The sequence below is a fragment of the Sturnira hondurensis genome, unplaced genomic scaffold (assembly GCF_014824575.4).
Source record: "Sturnira hondurensis isolate 20B ecotype Veracruz unplaced genomic scaffold, ASM1482457v3 Scaffold0004152, whole genome shotgun sequence".
In the NCBI taxonomy this organism is placed as follows: Eukaryota; Metazoa; Chordata; class Mammalia; order Chiroptera; family Phyllostomidae; genus Sturnira; species Sturnira hondurensis.
The window spans coordinates 6,759,992-6,784,018 of NW_028076783.1; the positions used below are offsets into that span (position 1 = coordinate 6,759,992).

A 24,027-nucleotide genomic window follows, 5' to 3' on the forward strand; every position below is an offset into this window, starting at 1 on the left:
GACAAATTCATGTTTGCTAATTGATAGGAGGAACAGACTGAAAAAATATGAAATATAGAATATTTGAATCATAGATGAACAATAATAAAAAGCTAATCTAAAATGCTCATATACAATAGATAACCAAGAAATACTCTTCTGGGAAAAAAAAGGAATGCACTCCCTAATAACTCATTGAATAAAAGAATAAATCAATGGAAGTTAGGATATATTCCAATATATATAAAAATAATGAAGGTAGTGCATGTCAAAACCTATGTGATCAAGTGGAATTGTGCTTAAGGTGAAATATGAAGCCTTAAATATACATATAAGAAAAGAGTAGAAGCTGAGAAATAATGAACAATGTACCTACCTGTATCAGCCATGGTCTCAACAGACAATAGGTGTCACCTTCAAATTAGGATGCCTCAAGGAGGGGTTGTTTACAAGAGGATGACGTACAGAGATGTGGGTGGAGTGAGGGACAGCCCAAGAGAACGTGCTAGCAGTGGTGGTGCTGTCACCACTTCTGGGCCCCAAGGGATGTTCCTAGACCCTGGAAGGAGAAAGAGTCATGTAGAGCAGACCATCTTGAGAAAAGCATTGCCCTTCAGTCAAGGGACATAATGAGCCAAAGCAACCTTGCTGTGGAGACACAAGGAAGTAAACAACCTGACCTCACTGTTCTACCCTCCTCTGGTCTTGGGCCAGGTCTCCCCATTGGGCCACACTCAGCCAGAAGCTGTGAGGCCAGGAGCCCTGTTGATGTTGCCCATGGAGACTGGCCTCCTGGGACCAGGAGGAGCAGGAGGCGAGCAGATCTGGAAGGGCGAGCAGAAGCTACCCATCACACCAGCTCAGAAAACTAACAACAGACAAGTAGAAAAATAAACCCAAAGAAAACAATAAAAATAAGCCCAGAAATTAATGAACTAGAAAAAGGTAAATGATGAGCAAATGCCAAAAGTTGGTTCTTTGAAGAGATTAAAAAAATTGACAACTTTCTGGCAAGACCAAACAAGAAAAACAGAAAATCAAATAAGCTATATCAGGAATGAAAAGGAGGGAAAACTATAGCTACACAGACATTAAAAAGATAACAAAGGGACATTAGGCCAAAAATATTTAAAAACTACATGAAATAGACAAATTTCTAGAAAAATAAAATCTACTAAACACAAATCAAGAAGAAATAGAAAAACATAATAGTCTTATAGCAATAAAATAAATCAAAACCTTCTCACAAAGATGCTACAGGCCCAGATGCATTCAGGAGTGAGTTTTACTAAATACTTAAAAGAAAAAAAAACAAAATAATTCCTGTACAAATAATCTAAGAGAGTAGAAAAAAAGTAACTGTTATAAACTTGCTACCCAAACCCAACTAAGGCTGTATGGAAAAGGAAAATGCAGACGAAGCTCACTTCTGAATAAACATAGATGAAAATACCCTAAATAAAAATTTTAGCAAACAATCACTAAAAAGAATTATACATCATGACCCAATTGGGTTTATTCTAGGAATGCAGGGTTGGTTTAACATTTTAAAACATCAATCAATATAATTTGCCACATTAAGAGAAACCCAACATAATTATCCTCATAGAAGAGAACTTTCTTAATCTTATACAAAATTGTTTAAATGCCTGAAAATACTAAGTATTGACAGAGACGTGGAGCAAAGGAAACTCTAATATACTGCTGATGGGAGTGTAAATGGGTACAATCACTTTAGAAGACAGTTTGGCCTTAACTAGTAAAGTCGAAGGTGTACACATCTTCTGACCCAGCATTTCTACTCTCGGGTATGTACCATGTGGGACTGAGGGCACAAATACATCAGATTGGTCATAGCATCACTGTTTATATAAGCCCCAAACTGAGGGGCTATGTCTGCCAGCAGTTAAATGGATAAATTGTGCTACGTTCATACAAGGGAAAACTTAAAGTAGATAAAAAGAGTGAATTACAGCAACATGAAAAGGAAGCCAAATGAAATAATACATATTGGACAATTCCACCCAAATGAAGTTGAAAAACAGGCAAAAATAAACTAGAGGGTACCAGAAAGCACACTGAGGTGGTAAAAATGCAGAAAAGGAAGAAGTCACTTACAATGTCAGACCAGTGGCTGCCTTTGGGGTTAGAGAGAAGGTTCCCATTGGAAAGGCATGTCGGGGGCTTCCAAGGCGCGGACCAGGTTGTTCTTGACGTGAGTGTGGTTTCAAGAATGTTCACTTCTGCCTGATGTTTAAGAATGTTTAACGCATTCTGCGTGTGTATTTTTTCTCTCAAAGAACAAGTAAAAGATAATTCCAAAAACTGTGATATTGTTGTGAGGGATAAATAACATGTAAAGCAGCCCTGGCTGGTGTAGCTAAGTGGATTGAGTGCGAGCCTGCGAACCACACGATCGCGGTTCGATTCCCAGTCAGGGCACATGCCTGGGTTGCAGGCCAGTTCCCAGCTGGGGACGCATGAGAGGCAACCGTACATTGATATTTCTCTCCCTCTCTCCTTCCCTTTCCCTCTAAAGATAAATAAATAAAATCTTTTAAAAAAGAATAACATGTAAAGCGGTTAGCTTAGTGCTTGGTATACGGTGGGAGCTCACTGTGGATGTGTTTCCCACTCTCTCCGTGGGACTAACTCTCTCTACATAAGCATTAATGGAGGGGAATGCTGGTGTCTGTTTGTGCTCAGCAGTTGATAACAATCTATTGAATGAAAGTTTTGCTTTTCTTGGCTAGTCAAACTCAGGTTGCAGTGAGGAGAATGTAGTTATCACTCTTGCCCTGGTAGCTAAATTTGGACATTAAGATGCTTAGGGAAGATCTGGGACTCATTCTAGTGTAGTGATGAGTGTAAGCAGGTGCTGGGAACCGCCAGATAGCAGAGGGAGAGCAAAGACCCAGATTCAAGCTTGCAGTCCAGCTGTCCCTACAACAAAAGTTACCATTTGTCCTTGGCCTTTACAGGAATCCGCCTCCTGACCACTGGGCCTTAGTCAGTGGTCTCCCCACTTACGTTGCCCAAAACGGCCTGGTGAGTAACACAACAACTTTGAAGGGGGAGAGTTTTAAATCAGGTGGAAGAGTAAAAAGAATTCATATTAAGAGAGTGGAAGAAATGTTGAGAAGTGTGGGTGTCTAAAAGCCCGACTGTCTGATTTTTCAATTCATTTGAAGGTTGGTCCAAGGAGATAAGCACAAAATTGACAGTTGAGAAGACATGAGATACACGGAAAGAACCTATAGATGGATAGGTACATAGTCTCACTGACTGATAAGGATACTTATGCACCCTTATTGGCTGGTATCGGGGACAAAGTCATGACTGGCTGGTCTTCAGGGCTCACCACAGACTAAATCCCAACCTCTCGTACCAGAGACTTGGCTGCCACACCTATCTCCTCATCTCTGCCTTATACCTGGCCATACCATACCATGGATTGCTCAGATGCTCTGTCTCCCACCATGCCCCACCCCCTCAGGGTCAAGGGTGGAGTGACAGCATCCCCTGCTCCAGAGAGAAGGGTCATGTCTATTAGCTGCACATCACCCTTGTATTTGAACCTAGTTTCCCCCGTATCATTCCCCAGGCACACGCAGAAACAGAAGGAGGTTTCAGAGGTGTCTGAAGACCCAGGAGAGCATAGAAAGTAAAATGGAAACCAAGGAAGTAAATAGTTTCAACAAGGGAGACAACCAAATGCAATAAAAGTGATCTGTGGGATGAGAATGGAACCCCGTTGGGTCTGGCAATTAGGAGGACATCAGCATGCCCATTGGGAGCAGATTCGGTGGCAAGATGAAGAGAGAAGCCAGTGTGTAGTCTGCTGAGGTGTGGGTGGGTAGTGAGGAGGCAGAGCCTTCGGGAGAAGAAGGGGTAAGCCTGGGGGGTGGTAATGGAGACCATGGTGGGTCAAGGGAGGATTTCACCATCAAAGATGGGAGGGACTTGAGCGTGCTCATGGGCGGAGGGACAGAGCCCCTGGAGAGGGCGGAGATCAGGAGAGAATGGTGACAACCTGCGGAACTGGTCCGAGAGGCCAGAGGGATGGTGCAGTGGGTGGGCATTTCTCAAAGAACAGGGACAGCTCAGCCTCTGAGACCGCAGGAAGGTCAGGCCCGTTGGGACAAGCAGGATCACTGCATCTTTTTAAGAACTAGAAAAAGCTGTCCCTTCTCAGTAACCAAAAAGAGAAAGGCTAGGAGCTTGGCTCTGCAAGTCGAGACCAGACAGAATTTCAACTCCCAGTCACCCCCTCGGCCATATGCCTTTGTGCGCACAACGCACCACCACACACTGCGGCCCCCGGGCGGGGTCCAGAGGGACCAGGTAAGGGCCCTCTGCGTGGTCGGGCAAGGTGGTCCAGTTCCAGGAGAGGGATCCAGCTGTATACAGCAGAGCCACAACATTTTTTTTATTTCTTATTCCATTTTGCGGTTTATACCCCAAGGAAAAACTCTTTCCTGACAAAACAAACAAAATGGAACCCAAGTGTAGTTGATTTAGAGATGCTTGCAGTAGCATCATTTATATTAATGAAAACACAACCTAGGACACAACCCACCTATACACCAAAAGGGAGGTAACAAAGCAGGGTACTATATAGCTCTGAAAGATGACAAATTGTAGTCTTTACCTTTTCAAAGCTTGGGAATGACTCGGGAGCAAAGCAAATGCTAAGAAATAACATTTCTAAGGTAGCTTTTCTGCCCAGTAGCCTCAGTTAATAATTGTCAACCACCTCAAGCGCGTGTACCTGATGAAAAGACTGTGAACGCCACGGGCCAGGATGCAGTGTTTCTGAAACACATGCATCGCCTACCTGGCACTTTGTCAAGTCTAATGCCAGCTCCATTATCCCGTTCATGGCTTTCAGATTTGCAACATCATGAATGCACCTGCAGAGGACTTTTTTGAATTCCAGGTGAGACATTTTTATTTTCTCTGTTGGTCACCTGTCATTTTTTTCCCCAAGAGAAGATTAGAATACATCTATTTCATTGGGAAGCAGTTTCAATCAAGTGAATACATGAATGGGGAAAATGTCATGTGCCTGTGGATGTGGGGAAGGGAGTTTGGCAGATTCCAAGGTCTCATTCGGGTTTAACATCCACACCCTTTGTGTTCTGGCTGGAGGACCTCTGCATAGGCTGGTTTCTCCCTACCCACCATGTTCTGCCCAAAGCCCCTGTTCTTCAATGACTGCCTCAGCTCTGTGAAATTTGATGAAGTTTTACTCTGTTTTCCCTGGCCGAATATCATCTCTGCCTCCTTGGTATTTTTGTGACATACTGGGTGGTATTTCAGGTGGGTGTATTTGTCTTTTCCACAGATGTTTATGAAGGGTAGCCTCTGTGCCAGGCACACAGACACAGTGCTACCCTGGTTACAGTGGTGGACCAGACAGGTGAGGACTTTGTCTCCAGGGAGCTCTGATCATTTGGGGAAAGAAGCTGGTCAGGAGAAGGGCCTAGGTGTGGGGGCGACTTTCCTGGCAAGTCCCCCCGTGTGCCACAGATGAGAGTAAACGTGACTGAGACATGATGTGATCTGCTTGGTGAAGAGAGGTGGCTAGTTTCCCAGAGGAAAAAGGTATTGAGCTCTCTTCCTCCAGAGGCTTTTATTGGGTTGAAATACACAGGAATACAGGGCGGCAAGGATCGAACAGTAGATAGTCTGAGTCAGAGTCTGTCAGACAGAGAGTTTTAGAGTTTCCTGCTCAAACCCTTAACAAATGAATGAAAACACTCTTAGCAGAGCAGATTTCACAGGTTTTTCAGGAATTCTTTGTGATGCCAGATTTTTCCCCAGGACATGCTCTAGCAAGGCAAGGAGCTGCACCCCTCCCCATCAGGTATTCAGGCTTAAGGGGATTAGAGCCAGGAAGCGCTTCTCCCAGAGAACATGGGGACTCGGGCTTTGTCAAAGGTGGGGGGGTCCATTGCTCCCTCTTTGTCCCAGCCTCCCTGAGTTCTTCCGTGATGGCCTCCCAAGTGGTCATGTCTGGCCTAGGTTGCCCCCCGCTCTGAGGGGTCTTACCCATCATAGACTCCCTACCATGCTTTGGGGGCAGGGAGAGGAAACTGAGGCAGCATTTTCTACCAGCAGAGACAAGCTTTGTCTCCTGTGGCTCGAATTCCAGAGGTCACTGACTCCTCCTTAGCCATAGGGGTGGGGCTGACTTCATCAGAGAAGAATCAAGGAGTGTGTCCCTGAGAAACTATGTTTGACAGTAAAGAAAGGAAAGATTTCGAGAAAGAGAAGGCTTACTGGGAGAAACTAGATAGGCCAGGGGATCTGAGCGAGAGAAAGATGGGGAGAAAAGGAGGCAGAGTGTAGATGGGGGCTGGGGGAGGGCAGATCTCACAGGGCCTGAAGGCCACGCCAAGGAATGTTCCTCTCTGTCAGTGTATCTGCCTTTTATGAACCCTCCTCGTCTTTTAGACTAATTTCTCCCAGTAAAATATTTTCTTTTGGTCAAATGTTGGGTCTTATCTTTCTCAACCTCTTTAGCTCTAGGTGTCCTCTCAATATTCGGTTCCCCATACTAGGCATAAGAAAAACAAATCACTAACAACCAGGAAGTAATTACAAGGGAAAGAAACAAAAACAGGGCCAAGAAGATTAGTGAATTATTTTTTACTCCTTAAAGACTGTTGTGAGCCCTGGCTGGTGTGGCTCAGTGGGCTGAGTGCTGGCCTGTGAACCAAAGGGTCACCGGTTTGGTTCCCAGTCGCGTCACCTGCCTGGGTTGGGCTAGGTCCCCGATAGGGGGCATAGGAGAGGCAACTCCACGTTGATGTTTCTTTCCTTCTCTTTCTCCCTCCCTGCCCCTCTCTCTAAAAATAAATAAATAAAATCTTTTTTAAAAGAGCATTATAAAAGAGCTTGGGGAGAACATACTTCCAAAGTTAAAATTTTACGTCTTGTGCTGTGATTTTGACCCTGTCAGTGTGGCCAGCCTAAACTCCTGCCAAAATTTGTTACCCTGATTGTAACCACAACAGCATTTGGTCTTTACCCAAGTCATCCCATGAATTACCGTTTACCAACATTAGTAAATCAAATTTAATCTTGTTTTTACATTCTAGTCTTTTCCTTGCCATCATCCTCTATAAAGTAGCGTGAGTCATTTTTTAAAACATGGGTTATACCAGGTAACTTCCCCGCTTCAAATCTTTAATGTTTTCCCATTTCACTTTCAATATAATCTGTTTCCTCATCATGGAATTCTCTGAAGTCTAGGTTAAGAGTTTGGGGAAGGCAGGTCTTGAACCCATTTCCTGACCACAGCCCTGAGCTCTCTGGGGATGTTCTATATTCCCCTGGGAACACTCTCCCACCAGGTACTGGGTTCCAGTGTTACTTATTAACAATTGTCATCTTACCACCTTAAGAATCTTAAAACTTTTGAACCAGAAGAGTCTCCAAATCCAAGAAGCCTTCCTTGACTTTCTTCCCTTCTCTGGCTCCCTTAGTACCATAAAGAACTTCTCACATGCAGTATAATTGCTCATTTACCTTCCAGATTGTAAGCTACCTGAGGAATCTGTCTGTGCCTTACTTGCCTTGGTTTCTCCACCTTCTAGCTCAGTTCCTTGCATATTGTAAGATGTTTGGTAATTGTTTGAAGAATTAGTGAGCAGAGGCTAGAAATTATATAGTCCAAGTGATCCCCATTTTATAAATGAAGAAAGTGAGGCTTAGACATATGGGAAGTGAGTCACAAGGGGCACCTTTGACTGACCAAGAAATTTTGCCTCTACTTCCTCATTGGCTCCATGAGGCACATTCTCTTACTACAGTTCCCATCTATACATGAGCCTATACAGACCTGAGAGATGCAATGACATGCCAAAGTAACACAGAAAGTCAGATTGAGAGGCAAAGGCACAGGTTTCTATCCACTTGATTAATTCAAAGTTATAAGAATCCCCAACATAGCTCTTTCTAAGCCAGTCCCTTGTGGTCAGTGCCTGTATCAGAAACACTGGGCCCTGAACTATCTGTGCACATCATTATATCTCCAGCACACAGTGCACAGCCCGGCATATAATGGCCCTGACATCTTAGGAATGAAAACAATCTGATGATTGGCTTAAGGAGCTGCAACCAGATTGGCTATGGGCTCATGACATTTATTTGGTGGTTGAAACCACGTGAAACCCAGCAAGGTCTGTGCTCTTGCTGTCACTTCAGCCAATCAAGGTCATGATGCAGTGTGAAGTTCACCACAGTTGCCCCTGCAGCCGAGCACTCAAGGAAACCTCTCTGGTTCTTCTCTTGTAGAAAGAGCCTTTGGACGAATCTGGATGGATGATTAAAAATGTCCTTTCTATGCCCATTGTGAACAAGAAGGAAGAAATTGTTGGGGTGGCCACATTTTACAATCGCAAAGACGGGAAACCCTTTGATGAAATGGATGAAACCCTCATGGAGGTACGGTTTGCAAGGAGGTCTTCTGATGCTCAGATTCAGAGTCAGCTTGCTACAAGCATGGCCTCTGGAGCCGCCCTGTCCTGCGGAGGGTGGGGAGCTCGCCTCGTCAATGCTACCCTTACTCCCCGCCAGGACCCCCTTCTTTGCCCTCACTTCTGTACTGCCGCATGTTGTCAGAGAAATCCACATTCCCTTTTTGAAAAAGTTATAAACTTTATCTTTTAAAGCAGCTTCAGGTTCACAGCAAAATTGAGAGCAAAAGGTACAGAGTTCCTATCTACTGCCTGTCCCCACAAACACACAATACATTTCCTTTTGTGACATTTTTATACACACGAATGATGATTCATGTAAGTTAGCGCTTTACTGAAAGTGCATTTCCACGCATTATTTTACCATCATAATATCTCTTTGAGAAGGACAGCACATGGCTTATCAAACCCATTTTATAGCTGAGAAAATGAAGGCTCAGAGAGTCTTGCCCGAAGTTACAGAAGCAGGATTGAATCTGGCTGTTCTGCCTGTGATCCTTCATTTTTTTCTTTCTTTCGTAATTAATTAATTAATTTCTTCTTTTCTCTCTCTCTCTTTTCTTTTTGTTTTTCTTCAGTCTTTGACTCAGTTCCTAGGCTGGTCCGTCTTAAATCCCGACACTTATGAGTCAATGAACAAACTTGAAAACAGGAAGGATATTTTCCAAGACATGGTAAAATATCATGTGAAGTGTGACAATGAAGAAATTCAGAAAATCCTGGTGGGTCACGTTCTTTCCTTGTTCCTTCTCTAGTGGAGACTTTGCCCTGGAGACATGGCCAGAGTTAGGTGGGACTTAAAACACCAAGAGATTAGGGCGAGCTTGTCCACTGCTCTGCCCCTCTGCTTGGCACAGGGGCTGCAGGGCCTCTAGTGGAACGAACGATGGATGCATTGACAAGTGCTAGAGCCATGTTCATAATGGCTGCTCTGCATGGCCTGGGGACAGTTGTCCCATGAGGGGTTATTTCAGTCTTGGGGCCAGGCCTTGCTTACCAGCTCTAGAAGCTCCATTTTTCACTGTGCTCAGGGCTAACTTGGCACTTTGGATGGAGTCATTCAAACACAAGCTCTGTGGAGATGGAGCTCTGTCTGACTGACCTGTGGACAGCAGTCAGTTTCTCAGACTCCCTCCATGGGGTCCCCTGATTTAGAAGAGCCAGTCAGGTCATAGAGGAGTTTACTGAGCAAACAGGGAGGTAGGTGTTAGTAGGGAGCTGTCATATAATACCATTACTTTACAGTTTATAAGGCAATTTCACACTATATTGTTTGATGCTTACAGCAGCCCAGTAAGGTGGACAATGTAAGGATTTCTGTTTCCATTGTAGAAATGAAGAAACTGAGCCCAGAATGGGGAAGTAACTTGTCCTGGAATCATCCCGTTGGTTAAATTGGTCTCACTCAAACTTTATCAGTATCGTGAGCAAATTCTCTACCATGCTTATGAATGGGCTCCCTCACAAGGCAGTGAACTCCCCCTCAAGAGAAGTATCCAAGCAGAGGCTGGATAATTATGTGTCAGGGGTACTATAGAGGAGAGTCCTATCTGGTGTGGGAAGCTGAACAAGATTTGAGAGAATTAGTGATTCATCGTTCTTGGGATTTTGGCCTCAAAGAGACCAAGAATTTAGAAGTAAGCTGAGTTAGTGAAGTGGAATTGGATATGATGCCTAGTTGAGTTCCTAAAACCTTGCTTAGAGGCTTCACAAGTTGAAACAGTGTGGACCAGTGTTTTCAGATGTGATTTCTTAAGCTGGGAAGATATCCCAACAAATTTGACCCTTTCATCGCAATAACTGATACATTGAAAGGGGAAAAAGTCAAGTCTGGATAAATGGTTTGCTTGTCTCTGCCCATAATTTCAGCCAAAAAAATGGACCCGTGAACCCTGTGGAGGCCTAGCCTCAGTGAAACAGTTAAAAGTTAATAGACTGTCCTCTGGGTCAAGAAATCAAAAACGAGTGCCTGGGGCCAGGTTCCCCTTCCTTTGGTACATGGGAAAATAAGCCCAGAGAGGGCAGGAACTTGCCTCAAGTCACACAGAAGCAAGAGGAGGAACCAGGGCCTTGAGCAAGGCCTCTTGACCCCCAGTCAATAATAACAATAATGCCAACAATAATATTACTTAATTCTAGTGCTTACGATGTGCCAAGCAATGCACTGATTGATGTTCATGTCAGATTTCATTCAGTTGTATATATGGTTTTATAATATGGCTTTGCATAATCTAGTTTTAATCCACCAGCTAAGTACTTTTATTAACCCCACTTTATAGGTGAGGTCATGGAGGATCAGAGGCATTCAATAACCCTGCTCATAAGTGGCAGAGCTCAATTTGGCTGCCAGCTCCAAAGCCCATGACCTTGAATTTGCTTATCTGTAAATGTTAAACAGCAGCCTCTCTGTGTTGGTGGTTTTGTTGCAAGGGCTTTAGAGGAAGGAAAATGAAAAGAACAATGAAAATGGGAATTTGAAGGCATATTTAGATGTAGCACATTGACTTTTTTTCCCCTCTGCTACGTTGTGTAGAAAACCAGGGAGGTGTATGGGAAGGAGCCGTGGGAGTGCGAGGAAGAGGAGCTGGCTGAGATCCTGGTGAGCACTGGCCCTGACACAGAATGAGCAGAGTGCCCCCCAGAGCATGGCGTGTGTGGGGGTCTCTGCAAAGAGTAACCCTTCCCGCTCTGCCCTGACCCTCCCAGCACACCTGGGCCCAACACAGGGCCTGGGGGGAGACGTGGAGAGACCCAGGGGCACTCCATTTGCCTTAATCATTTGACTCCGGTATTCACACAGCAAGAAGAGCTTCCAGATGCAGAGAAATATGAAATTAACAAATTCCACTTCAGCGACTTGCCCCTGACGGAACTGGAGCTGGTGAAATGTGGGGTACAGATGTATTATGAGCTCAAAGTGGTGGATAAATTTCACATTCCCCAGGAGGTAGGGTCTAAGTTTCTTGCTTGCTTGCTTTTTGCCCTTTTAAAACTTAAACTTAATTAATACTTTAAAAGAGTATGCCTTTGGCTTTCAGGATTGAAAGCATTAGCCGTATTGCACACAGGAGTCATTTATCAAAAAAGAAACACACAGTTCCTTTGCACTGTGGCGTTTTGGGTGCATTGGCTTCTTGAGGTAGGTTCTCAGGCACTGGGTTCTGGAGGCTGTGAGCACATGGAATGCAGAAAGAGGGTCTTATGGTCACACAAGGGTGGGAAATGTGGATTGAACTAGTGGAAAGGGAATTTTTTTCCTGCAGAATTCCTATCTGTCAGACTAGGGGGATGGAGATGGACGGAGAAGGTAGAAGTGTATTTTTGCAGAATTTCCCAGATTTGTTCAATGCAAAGTGTTACCCTAAGCCACATCAGCACAACCTTAGAATGTATCAGAAATGCAGATTCTCTCTCTCTCTCTCTGACTCTCTCCTAGTTCTAATAAATCAGAACTGTGTTCTAACAAGCCCACTGGGGGACTCTGATGTGCCTTCAATTTCGAAAACCACTGATTTAAAGACCCCTTTTATTTTCTTTCCCTGCAAAGTTCATGTTAGCTTCTCCCAGGCCAGTAGCTCCCTGGGGCACAGTTTGGGCATCACTGATGAAATTCATTTGGTGAAATAAGTGGAGTGACTCCCATCCACCTGGTTTCATAACGTCCACGTCCACGGCGGTTAGCCATTTGCGAAGGGCTTGCACAACCCTGTTGCATCTATGGCGAGTTCCTGCCTTTTGGCGCAGCAGGCAGGACGCCTGGCAGGTACAGGCTGACTCACTGATGTGCACTGGTTTGCAGGCGCTGGTGCGGTTCATGTATTCCCTGAGCAAGGGCTACCGCAGGATCACCTACCACAACTGGCGGCACGGCTTCAACGTGGGACAGACCATGTTCTCCTTGCTGGTGGTACGGGCGGTGGGGCTGCGGTGGCTGGGGGCTCCCACCACACCGATGACCGACCTCGTTCAGCTGCAACTCGGCGGCAGCATCGATATTCTCTATTATTGCTTTTTAAAATTACGCAAAGAAGTAAACACTTAGTATTAATGAATTTCAGGAATAGAGAAGCACATACAATAAAAAGTAAAGGAAGCTGACATGTACCCCCAACCCCAGTCTGGTTGTTTGGAGATAACCCTGGCACAGCTTCTTCCAAATTTCCTTCTGGAAACTTCGAAACATATTTGTAAACACACACACAAACACCTTATTTTGTTTATAACAAATTGAATAATATTATTCTGTAACATTATTTTTTCATTTGAAAATAGATAAATATACCAATCACACTCTTTGTATATTTTTAATTGTGGTAAAATAGACACAACATAAAATTTACCATTTTAACCATTCTAGATGCACTCGTCAGTGGCATGGAGCACACAGTGCTGCGTGGCTATCACTGTGTGATCTATCTCTAGAAGGCGTTCATTTTCCCACACTGAAACGCTATCCCCACCAAAAAAAAAAAAAAAAAACCACGAAAAACCAACAACTCCCTGTTCCCCACACTCCCCAGCCCCCGTGACTGCCATTCTTACTTTCTGACTTTATGAATCGGAGTCCTGAGTACCTCATGTAAGTACAGTCATACAGTATTTGTACTTTTGTGTCTGGCTTATTTCACTCAGCATAATATTTTCAAGGCTTGCTCATGATACAATTTAATGGCTGCAGAGAATCCTGTATTGTTGAAATACACATAATTTTCTTACTCAGCCCCTAATGTGGGACATGGGGTTGCTGTTGACCTTTCACAGTTACAGACAATGCTACAGGTCCTTGGATGGACATACTCCTGTGTATTTGTGTCTGTCACTTCTGGCTTACAGGGTTCAGAGCCCTTTATATTTCATCAAAAAGGGTTTTTCTATCCAGACTACGATGCAGATCTCTGCCCCTGTCCGACCACCTTTCCATTCCTCTTTCTTGTGGCTGGAATGGCCAGGCCAGAGCCGGCCCTAGAGCTTGGAGGCAGGAATTCTGGCCAGGCCACCAAAGAAAGTGATAATGACACCCCTTGGACTTGACTTATTTCTTAGAAGTCACAGAATCAGCATCACCTCTGCAGACTCTGCCCTACCCTCTACTCCAACACCCAGCATAAACAAGCAGTTACATATTTAAGGGAGGCTCAGGCTGTGCTTAAACTAGTAGACCAGGTTTGGAAGGCTAGCTTTACCAGTCTGGCCATGTTCCCAAACCCTCCAGATCCTATGATGTGAAGGCTGCAATTTTCTCAACAATCAAGTAGCCCAGGGCCCTCCACCTCCAGTGTGCAGACTGGGAGACTGAGGCCCAGAGAGAGATAGGACCAGCTAAGGTCACTCAGGAGTAGGGAGGGTGACCAACCACCCTGCATTGCCAGGGACTGTTCCAGCTCCAGCATGGAAAGTCCTGCATCCAAGGCAAACATCTGGTCACACTGTGGCAACGGGAGTAGAGCCAAGATCAGATTTATGTTTCTAAGCTCTAGGCCCTGCCCCTACCCTCTCAGCTCTGCTTCCAACCCCACAAGGGAAGAGTGAGTGGCACCTCTGATTACCCTTCCAGACTGGAAAGCTGAAACGATACTTCACAGACCTGGAAGCCTTGGCCATGGTCACCGCTGCCTTCTGCCATGACATCGACCACAGAGGCACCAACAACCTGTACCAGATGAAGTAAGTCAGCCCTTACCCAGCAATCCCCCTCCCTACTTCCTACCCCCAGGATTCATTACCCAAGTCTGAACAGCTGCCAGGCAGGCTCATAGGCCAGGGGTGAGTGCCACTGTCCCCATCTTCCCACTTCTGCCTGCCTTTGGGGTCTGGGTAAACTGCTGTGACAAAGAGAATAATGACCCCCAACTGTGTCCACACCCCAGTGCTTAGCACCTGGGAATGTATTGCCTTAAGTTCAAAAGGGACTTCAAAGATATGATTAAGTGAAGGATCTTGAAATGTAAGGATTACCCTGGGTTATCTGAGTGGTCCATGCAATCAGAAGAGGGTTGGTGAGCTTCAGGGTTGGCAATCAGGGTCTTATAAGAGGGAGGTGGGAGATCAAGAGGAAGGAAGTTACTACACTGCTGACCTTGAAAATGGAAGATAGGCTATAAAATTTGAAGAACCCAGGAAACCTCTAGAAGTCAGAAAAAGAAAGGAAATGAATTCTAGAGTCTCCAAAAAGGAAGGCAGCCCTACAGAGCTATTTTCAACTCTGAACTCCAGAGCTGTAAAATAATACATTTTTATTGTTTGAAGACATTGAGTTTGTGGTCATTTGCTATAACAGCAACAGGAAACTGATATATTAAACTTCCTCACTCTCTTCCTTCCCTTCCTACCTGCTGAACTGACTTAAGCCAAGAAGTTAGTTAACTGATCATTATTCATCCACCTTTTATTGATAATGCTCCTAATACAAGTGCTATGGCCCTAAACCTGGCAAAGATGGTACCATGCTGAGCAAAACAGCACAGTCCTTGTCCTCACATGGCTTATATCCCAGACAGCCTCTAAAACATAGTTCTTGAACCATGATCTTGGTGAATTCTCATGACCTCCTTGTGGGTTGGGCAGAGCAAAGACAATGTTATACTCATAGTACAGATGAGGAACTGAGGCTCTGCCCAGGGCCCATAACCTGTAAGTCATTAACAAGCACTAGACCATGCCTCTCTGAGTCTCCTCAATAGTTGCATGCTGATCCAAGGCTAGAGACTGTCGTTGCATTATATCTTGTAAGAAGCTAAGTACAGAGGTCAGTGCTTGGCACATAGTAAGTGCTGGGCAAATATTTATTGAATAAAGACAAGAATAAACACACTGCTTTAGGGAATGTAATGGTTTCCCCTAAGACTCAGGTCTGGAGGATTGGGAGTTGGATGACCATTAAAGAATGGCCTAGAGCCAATGTCCATGGGTGGGTGTGGGAGATCCATGAATCTTTAACATTGCATTTGGCATTGTGTGTGCTTGCACCTTTTTCTGGGGATGAGTCCACACTATTCAACAGATTCTCTAAGGAACCCATGACCCCAAGGAGAGCTGCAGAATCAGTGGTGGAGAAAACTACAGCCTGAGAGTCAGGAGATGGGACCTCTAGTCCCAGCTCCCACTCTCTCCCTGTGTGACAAGCTCCTCTCATTCTGGACTTCAGCCTCCTTACCTGCAGAACTCAGAGGTGGCAGGCCTGGGTGATGTCTTTACCTTTCATCTTGGCCATTCCATGCCAATGCTGTCTGTGCGTCTCTCTCTTTCTCTCCCACTCAGATCCCAGAACCCACTAGCCAAGCTCCATGGGTCCTCCATCTTGGAAAGACACCACTTGGAGTTTGGCAAAACATTGCTGCGAGACGAGGTAGGAAAAGGGCCCTCTGCACAGGCTTTGGGGCCTGCAAAGGAGCCCCCATCTCACGTGAAGCCCCAGTGTGGCTGGGCAGCCCTCTTCCCATTGGCCTGGGCTGCCTCTCCTACCATCTGGGGTGACCACAGTAGCTGGATGAGTCTACCCCCCGCATCACTTCTCACATCTCTCCTCTGATTTTCTCTTTAGGGCTTGAATATCTTTCAAAACCTCAATCGCAGGCAACATGAACATGCTATCCATATGATGGACATTGCCATCATTGCCACAGACCTTGCCCTGTACTTCAAGTTAGTATTTCTTCTCATTTTGAGAATAAGAATAGCAATAACAATGGTTATAATAGTAACGAACACCATAGTTCCCATCAATTAACACGAACTGTGTGACAGGCACAAACCTTTTGCTGTGGACCATTCGCTGTCACTACAACTCTGTGAGTTGGATGTTATTACTCCCATTGTGTAGATGGGAAACTGGGACCCAGGGGAAGAGATGTGCTGAGATCAGACAATAAGCCCATGCAAGAGTCTGGGGTAACTTCCAGCCAAGATGAAGGTGTAGGTGGAAACACTGTGCCTCCTTGCACAACCAAGTTTAAAGACAACAAAGTTTTAGTAACAAAAACGCAACCAAAACACAGAAAATTGAACTATATGGAAGTTCAACAACAACAAACCATTCAGCCAGACTGGTAAGAGGGCACAGCCAGCAACCGAGTGGGGTCAGGCAGGAAAGATCCACTGTACTGACCCAGGCTCACAGGCAGCCATTGGCAGATCCCAGGTGTGGAGAAGCAACAGGCAGACCCAGTGAGGGCGCAAGGCGGCAGGCTGACCATGGTCACACAGTCGCGCGCAGATAAACATGGTGAAGGAGCGAGCAGTGAGACAGACTACGCAGGCCCCAGCGGCAGGAAGCAGCAGAGGAGACCACCACTTGGAATACTTCTTTCCAGACCCCACATACAGCGTCACAACCCAGTGACTGAGTTGCCCTGCCCTGGTGAACCTCTAAGGCTCCGCCCCTCATATGGAACAGGTGCGAACAGACCAAAACATCATGGCTCAAGAAGAACTTGAAGCCCCAGAGCCAATAACTCTAGGCGACCAAGAAATAGCCAACCTATCAGATGCATCGGTGATCAGGATGCTCACAGAACTGGTTGATTATAGTCACAAATTAGAGGAACAAATGAAGGCTAAATTAATTGAAATGAAGGGAAATGCACAGGAAACCAATAGTAATGGAAAGGAAACTGGGACTCACATCAAGGGAGTGGACCAGAAGGAAGAAAAAAAAGACCAAACAGAAAAGAATGAAGAAACAAGAATTCAGAAAAATGAGGAGAGGCTTAGGAACCTCCAGGACATCTTTAAACGTTCCAACATCCAATTTATAGGGGTACCAGAAGGGGAAAAGAAACAGCCACGAGTGGAAAACTTATTTGAACAAATAATAAAGGAGAACTTCCCACTCTGGGAAAGGAAATAGACTTCCAGGAAATCCAGGAAGCTCAGAGAGTCCCAAGGAAGTTGGACCCAAGAAGGAACACACCAAGGCACATCATAATTACATTAGCCAAGATTAAAATGAAGGAGAGAATCCTAGAAGCAGCAAGAGGTAAGGGGACAGTCACCTACAAAGGAGTTCCCATCAGACTGTCAGCTGATTTCTCAAAAGAGACCTTCCAGGCAAGAAGGGGCTGGAAAGAAGTATTCCAAATCATGAAATCCAAAGACCTACATCCAAGATTGCTCTATCCAGCAAAGCTTTCATTTAGAATGGAAGGACAGGTAAAGTGCTTCTCAGATAAGATCAAATTCAAGGAGTTCATCATCACCAAGCCCTTTTTATATAAAATGTTAAAGGGACTTATCTAAGAAAAAGAAGATAAAATATGAACAGTGAAAGGACAGCAAACTCACAGTTATTAACAACCATACCTGAAACAAAAGCAAACTAAGAGGACAGCTAGATCAGGAGCAGAACTATAGAAATGAAGAACACATGGAGGGTTAGCAACAGGGGAGAGGGAGGAGGAGAAGGTACAGAGAATAAGTAGCATAGACAGTAGGTAGAAAATATGGGGGAGGGCAAGAATAGTAGGGGAAATATAGAATCTAAAGAACTTGTGACACATGGACATAAACTAAAGGGGGGAATGGTGGGGGAGGGGGTGTGTGGGGTGGAGGGAAATGAAGGGGGGAAATAGGACAACTGTAATGGCACAATCAATAAAATATATTTTTAAAAGAAGAGTCTGAGGTAGAAACCTAGGTCTTCACTCCTAGGCTCTGGTTCTTCTAACCGATTTGTTAATCACGTTGTTTTAATAAGTCCCTGCCTGAAACAGTCAATGTCAGAAGCTCTGGGGTGGCCTTATTCTAAGATGTGCTCCATGAACAAACTGGTATCTTTTGTAGGAAGAGAACAATGTTCCAAAAGATTGTGGATCAGTCTAAGACGTATGAATCGCAGCAGGAGTGGACGCAGTACATGATGCTGGAACAGACACGGAAGGAAATCGTGATGTGAGTTGAGACAGGGCTTAAACCCTGATCCTCGTATACCAGGGTCATAAGATGAGCTGCTGAAGTGACAGCTTAGCTGTCCTCAGATGACCTGTGGTCACTTTCCATGTTGGAGGCCTTCGTATGGCAAAAACTGAAGTTATGCCAAACCAGAATTGCAGAAATTATGGTATATGCTTAACTTTTATTTTGGCAGTAAAATTCAAAACAATATAGTATTATTTTACTTCTCCATATAGAAAAAACAATATGTGAAGTATTTCTGTCATAAAATTCAGAATTTTGTTGGTAAAGTGATGTAACTAGCATTTTTGATTAAAAAACAGCATTATACTGATAATGATTTGAGTGATAACTGTGTGTCACTCAGAACATGTAGGCTTAATTTTCTTAGCAGTCTTTTGTATATAGCAATGTCTTACAGTATTGCTGTGCTATTCCCAGAACAGTCACATGACTGACATGAAATTTATAGCGCCTTGCTGGCGTGAGGTCTAGTAATGGGACTCAAACTTAGGTTTGCTGGTGAATAGCTTCTTTTGGTTCTCTTGATGTGCTTCCATGATTCCCCTCAATTGATGATGGGTTGAGAAGTGTACACTGAAGGCCTTCGGTGGATATCGGGCCTAAGCCATATGGTTCCCTGGCTCCCCCGTGGGGGGTCCTGGGCATTCGGTCGTGGCAGGCGAGGCCTTCCCGAGGAAGTGCCAGGTGGTTTGTTTAAAGCGGTTTGTGTGTCCTCAGGTGCTGCTATGGAGATGAGGCTGGGTGAAGTCCCAAATGTGGTAAAGCTCCTGCAACAGAGAAGGGGCAGCCACTGGCACAAGTGCAGAGAAGAGGTGGAAAGTGGCAAGTTGTCACTCCCTCAGCCCTGCCATTGTCCAGCCAGGCCTCCATGAAGGTCCCCTGATCCTGGGGGCTGCGGGACCTGCTCCCCTTGAACAAGGGGGCACTTTCAGGCCACAGGTGGTCGAGGGCAGACAAGGAGCTGCCCCACCGAACATTTCAAAGTGGCGGAACAGAAAAAGTGAACAAGTGGAAAGAACACTCTATTCTTAGATAGGGGGACTGAATATTGTCTATTCTCCTTAATTAATTACTCATTTATGATAATTTCAAGGAAAGCACCTACTTTTTGGCATAATTAGGGAGCCAATCCTAAAATTGTTATGAGAAATAAGTATCCAAAAATAGAAAATTCTGAATTAAAAGAGTAATAACAGGACCAACTAAACTAAAGTCGGCTCAGTTGCAGGCATGAGTGGGGCAGACTGAAAAACTGTGCCTGTGCTAACAATTTGATACCAGGGGAGAAAGGGAGCTTGTAAGTGGGGTTGGTACCATGAGGCAATCCGATGGGCTCTTCTCTAGCACTACCAAGCAACTCCCCAATTCTCAGCAGACACTGACTGGATATCCTACACACTCAATTCAGTTCTGACAGCATCTACTGGAGAGGGTGCCAGGCCCCAGCAGATTGGCCCCACTGCAGATGCCAGTCTTAAAGTCAAGGTTGTTACCTATGCTTCTGGCCTCTGGCTGTACATTGGAGGTTCCCATGAGCCCCTCCTCAGGTTCAACTAATTTGCTAGAGCGGCTCATAGAGCACAGACAAACAATTTACTTGCATTTACCAGTTGATTACAGAGGATATGATAAAGGATACAGAAGAACAGCCAGGTGGGGAGGCACAAAGGGCGAGGTCCAGAAGGGTCCCTTGCACAGGAGCTTCTACCCCCATGGTACTGGGGTGCTTCACGCTCCCAGCAAGTGGATGCATTTGCCAACCCTGAAGCTCATTAAATCTCAGTTGTTCAAGAGGTTTTACAGAGCTTAACCTGCAGTCCCCGCCCCCAGCCCCTCACTGAGGTCGGTGGGTGGGACTGAAAGTTCCAGCCCTCCATCTACTTGGTCTTCCTGGCGCCCAGTACCAAAAGATACTCCTCTCACGTAGGGAACACCAAGGGCTTTAGAAGCTCTATGCCAGGAGCCAGGGACAAAGACCAAGTATATTTTGTGTTATACCATTAGGTGGCCACAAAGCCAGATCCCTACTTCCCTCCCATAGCAAAATAAATTCCAGATGGATCATGGATTTTAAAATGATGAGAAGACAAACCAAAAATGGGGAAAGAAGGGGAAAACATGGTAGAATTAAAAAGAGTAACTTCAGAGTGAGCTTTTCTAAGTGCAACATAAAGTTCAAAAGTCATACATTGATAAATTTGACTACATAAAAATTAGGGACTTTTGCACAACACACACAAGAATGCATAGCTGAAGTCAGAATGCAAGTGATAAGCTGGGGGGAAATATCTGCAGCACTTCCGACCAAAGAAATGAGCACTAGTTTTCTTAGTAAATAAAGTGTTAATCCAATTCAAGAAAAAGACTAATCCAGCAGAAAGCCAGGCAAAAGGCACACACTGATGTTTCCCAGAAGAGGAATTACAGAGGGATATAAACCTATGAAAAGACGAGGACCTTATTTGTATTTAGAGAAATGCAAAAATCAAACTACCCAGCAATAGAATTCTTTGTTTACCCTCCTATTGGAGGGTTAGCATTTGAGAGCACACTATGGTTGGGCAGAGTAGGGGGGACGGGCAGTCTCCTTCACTGCTGGAAATGTGAACTGGTGCAGCCTTTTCGGCGGACACCACCTACAATTGCAATGCTCGTGCTCTCTGACCCAGCATCCCACAGCCAGGCTTTCCCCTCCAGGTGCACTCCCGCAGGTGTGCCAAGGAGTATGCACAGTCATTCATTGTAGCATTATTTGTAACCACAAAAAAGGATTGGAAACAACTTAAATATCATTGATGGGCACAAATATTCAGTCAGATATTTTGCCAGCAAAATGGGTTTATGCAGGAACAACAGAGAATTTGACATGCGGAAGCAGCAGCCATGGCAGGTCAGGCGCAAGTCCACTAAAACTCTTCCAGGGGAAGCGGTTGGGGAGACTGCTATAGAGAGAGATCTCGCCGGCAGGGGTTTGAAACTTTTGATGTCTCTGGGCCACCCTGGAGGAAGAAGAGTTGTCTTGGAACACACGTTAAATACACAAACACTAACAAAACGGATGAGCAAAGAAAAACAGGTTTTAAGCAGATTTATGATTTTGTGTTGGGCCGCATTCACAGCCATCCTGGGCCGCGTGCAGCCTGCATGAGAGCTCCCCTTCTGGGCTCCCTACTTCTTTTTAAATGAAGTTTCTCTTTACTAATTTTTTACAATTATCTATGGCACTTTCATACAATGGAATGCCACGCAGACTCTACCAAAAAAATGACAGGAAGGATTTCCGAGAGAAAAACAGTTGTTTTTTGTTTTTGTTTGTTTCTTTGTTTTGTTTTATTCTTTAAAACCAGAGGCAGGACTTCAGTCACTGAGAAAGCCAGGGAAGTCTTCATGCTGCGGCACACAAAGCCCTCCCCGGTCCTCTCCAACCCGAAGCCTTCCTAGACCTCTCTAGGAGAGTGCAAGGCCTCAAGGGAATGGTGATCTCTTTCTAAGTACTCTCTCTCTAAGAAAGCACAGTGGGTGAGGCATTTTCGCTCCCACACTCCGCCTTTCTTGAATCTCCTCAGGGCAGAAAGATCTCTGGAGCATCAAACAGAGGGGCTCTTTGAAATAGTGGTGCCTTCAAGCCTCTTTTAATCAAGGCATAATAAACCCAAGGAAGGGCTTCAGGCCTTCCCTATCATTTATTTATGTGTGTGTGCGCGCGCACACACACACACACACACACACACACACACAAACAAGGCATTAGCAAAAGAGAATTTTGCCCTGGATTACACAGTGGGGCAGCAGGAGCTGAGACACTTGTCATTTAATGACCTTATTCCTTCAGGGAATGTGCCGCTGTCCAGGACAGCCCTGATGTCAGGTGCACCAATAATAAACATGTACTGAAGGTAGCAGCACCTGATTTCATCCATGCCCAAATCATCTGCCTGTCTGTCTGTCTGTTTCCCTATCTATTTCCCTGTGCATCTACTTATCTATCTACCTGCCCAGGCTACCTACACATCTATGCCTCTATCTGCCTCTACTTCCCTTAGAATTAAGAATAACAAAGATAAGGTGGGTGTCATCAGAATGATTTCTAACATGCTTACTTAAATTCAAAAATAAAATCAGACTCTTTGCAACAAAAACAAATCTGAGTTGCCTGTTTTAGCTGATAGTAAAAATCAGCATTTCCATTATGTGGTATGACAAACATTCTCATAAATTAAATAAGTCAAATCTGCAGCTTCACAATTTTTTAAAAACCCTTACCTGAGGATACGTGTTTATTGATTTTAGAGAGAGAAAAAGGGGGTGGGGGGAGAGAGATAGAGAACCATCAATCGGTTGCCTCAGAGCCCTGACCTGGCATCGAAATTGCAACCTTTTGGTGTGTGGATGACACTCCAACCAACTGAGCCACCCGGCCAGGGCTGCAGCTTCCAGGTTTTGATGAAACATAGTTAAAACTTGTTATAAGATAAAAGCACTTTATAAAAAAATGTGAAACTGGAAGATATATTATAATTAACAATGTTTTAATAGATCTCACCCATTCTGAGTATCTTGGGTTAACCAAAGGACTGCAGAGAAATGGTTAGGACTGTAATTTATAGTCATGTGAAAAGTCGTGGTCAAACCTGCATGGCACACTTCCCAGAAACAGAGAAAGTGAGTGATCGTAATGTTAGCTTTAAACAAAATCGAAGGACAATTTCATTGAATCATCAGCTGATTGATCACTCAGAATAAAGATCACAGTATAATTTTAAGAGTTAATTTGGAAAAATTCAAGAAATTGGTTGACATTGTTGTCACAAAACTCCTTCCATCCCCAAGGTTTCTAATTACCTGCACTTATAAAAGTAAAAATTACATAAAATAGCTGTTAAATCCTATCTCAGCCTAAGAATAAGAAATATTCATTCATTAACTGATTTTTAAAACATATCCCCATCCTGTCTCATTAAGAGATATATTTGAAAAAAATTTACTTTGACTAGTAAATATTTCTAAAAACAGGTAATATGTATATTTCATTGTCTTGGTTAATTGTGTGATAATAATAACTTAATCCAAAAGAAAAATTTCAACATTTGGAGGCCTGTAGTCAAAGCAAAAACATTTATATAAGTTCAATTAATGGACATACTTGGTAGCAGATATATAATAAAGGGTGATCAACGGAAGGCCTTTAATATATATTGTACATATAGATATACATAAACATACATATAGATATCTACAGACACATATACGCATGTACACACATACATATATAAAAACATTACTACAAAATCTGTAGGGAAAGTCAAGTATAAATACAAGTTTATGGCAAAAAGGAAAAATGTATAGTCCAGACTCTTAGAGAAAAGCTTGTTCATGTATTTTTAAATGGATGATAAGCTGATGGTTATGAAACTGCTATGCTATTTAGATTCCTTTGTATCTAAAGAATGATGTGACCATTTTATTTTAAAATTTCCATATTTTTAATGTTCTATAAGTTGCATCCTTTGCAAATATTTAAACTATTGATGAAATAGTCAACATGTCAACTTAAATATGTGTAAGAAGGACAGCGCTTTTCAAAACTCTCCGGGTGGGCACTCCGTGGAAAATGCTTGAAGAACCTGCCCAGCAGGATTTCTCGACCTCG

The 24,027-nt window shown here is 44.2% G+C and overlaps 1 protein-coding gene and 1 long non-coding RNA gene across 6 annotated transcripts in view; both read left to right on the forward strand.

Annotated features, from left to right (window-relative positions):
- The window catches only part of PDE6A (phosphodiesterase 6A), a 54,567-nt gene that overhangs the window by 19,541 nt on the left and 10,999 nt on the right, over positions 1-24,027 (forward strand). For 2 of the 5 annotated variants that reach the window (XM_037044931.1, XM_037044930.1), the window contains exons 7-17: positions 2,961-3,027; positions 4,871-4,918; positions 8,284-8,433; positions 9,044-9,187; positions 10,999-11,064; positions 11,266-11,412; positions 12,265-12,372; positions 14,020-14,129; positions 15,723-15,810; positions 16,006-16,106; positions 18,243-18,350. In XM_037044931.1, coding sequence (XP_036900826.1) covers positions 2,961-3,027; positions 4,871-4,918; positions 8,284-8,433; positions 9,044-9,187; positions 10,999-11,064; positions 11,266-11,412; positions 12,265-12,372; positions 14,020-14,129; positions 15,723-15,810; positions 16,006-16,106; positions 18,243-18,350 — 1,137 coding nt within the window. The remainder of the gene's footprint in view (positions 1-2,960; positions 3,028-4,870; positions 4,919-8,283; positions 8,434-9,043; positions 9,188-10,998; positions 11,065-11,265; positions 11,413-12,264; positions 12,373-14,019; positions 14,130-15,722; positions 15,811-16,005; positions 16,107-18,242; positions 18,351-24,027) is intronic. The other 3 variants (XM_037044932.1, XM_037044933.1, XM_037044934.1) reach the window with 3 other exon arrangements.
- LOC118986166 (uncharacterized) lies at positions 16,115-18,209 on the forward strand. Its single transcript, XR_005066315.1, has 2 exons — positions 16,115-16,352; positions 18,085-18,209. It is a non-coding gene; the product is annotated as an uncharacterized LOC118986166 (long non-coding RNA).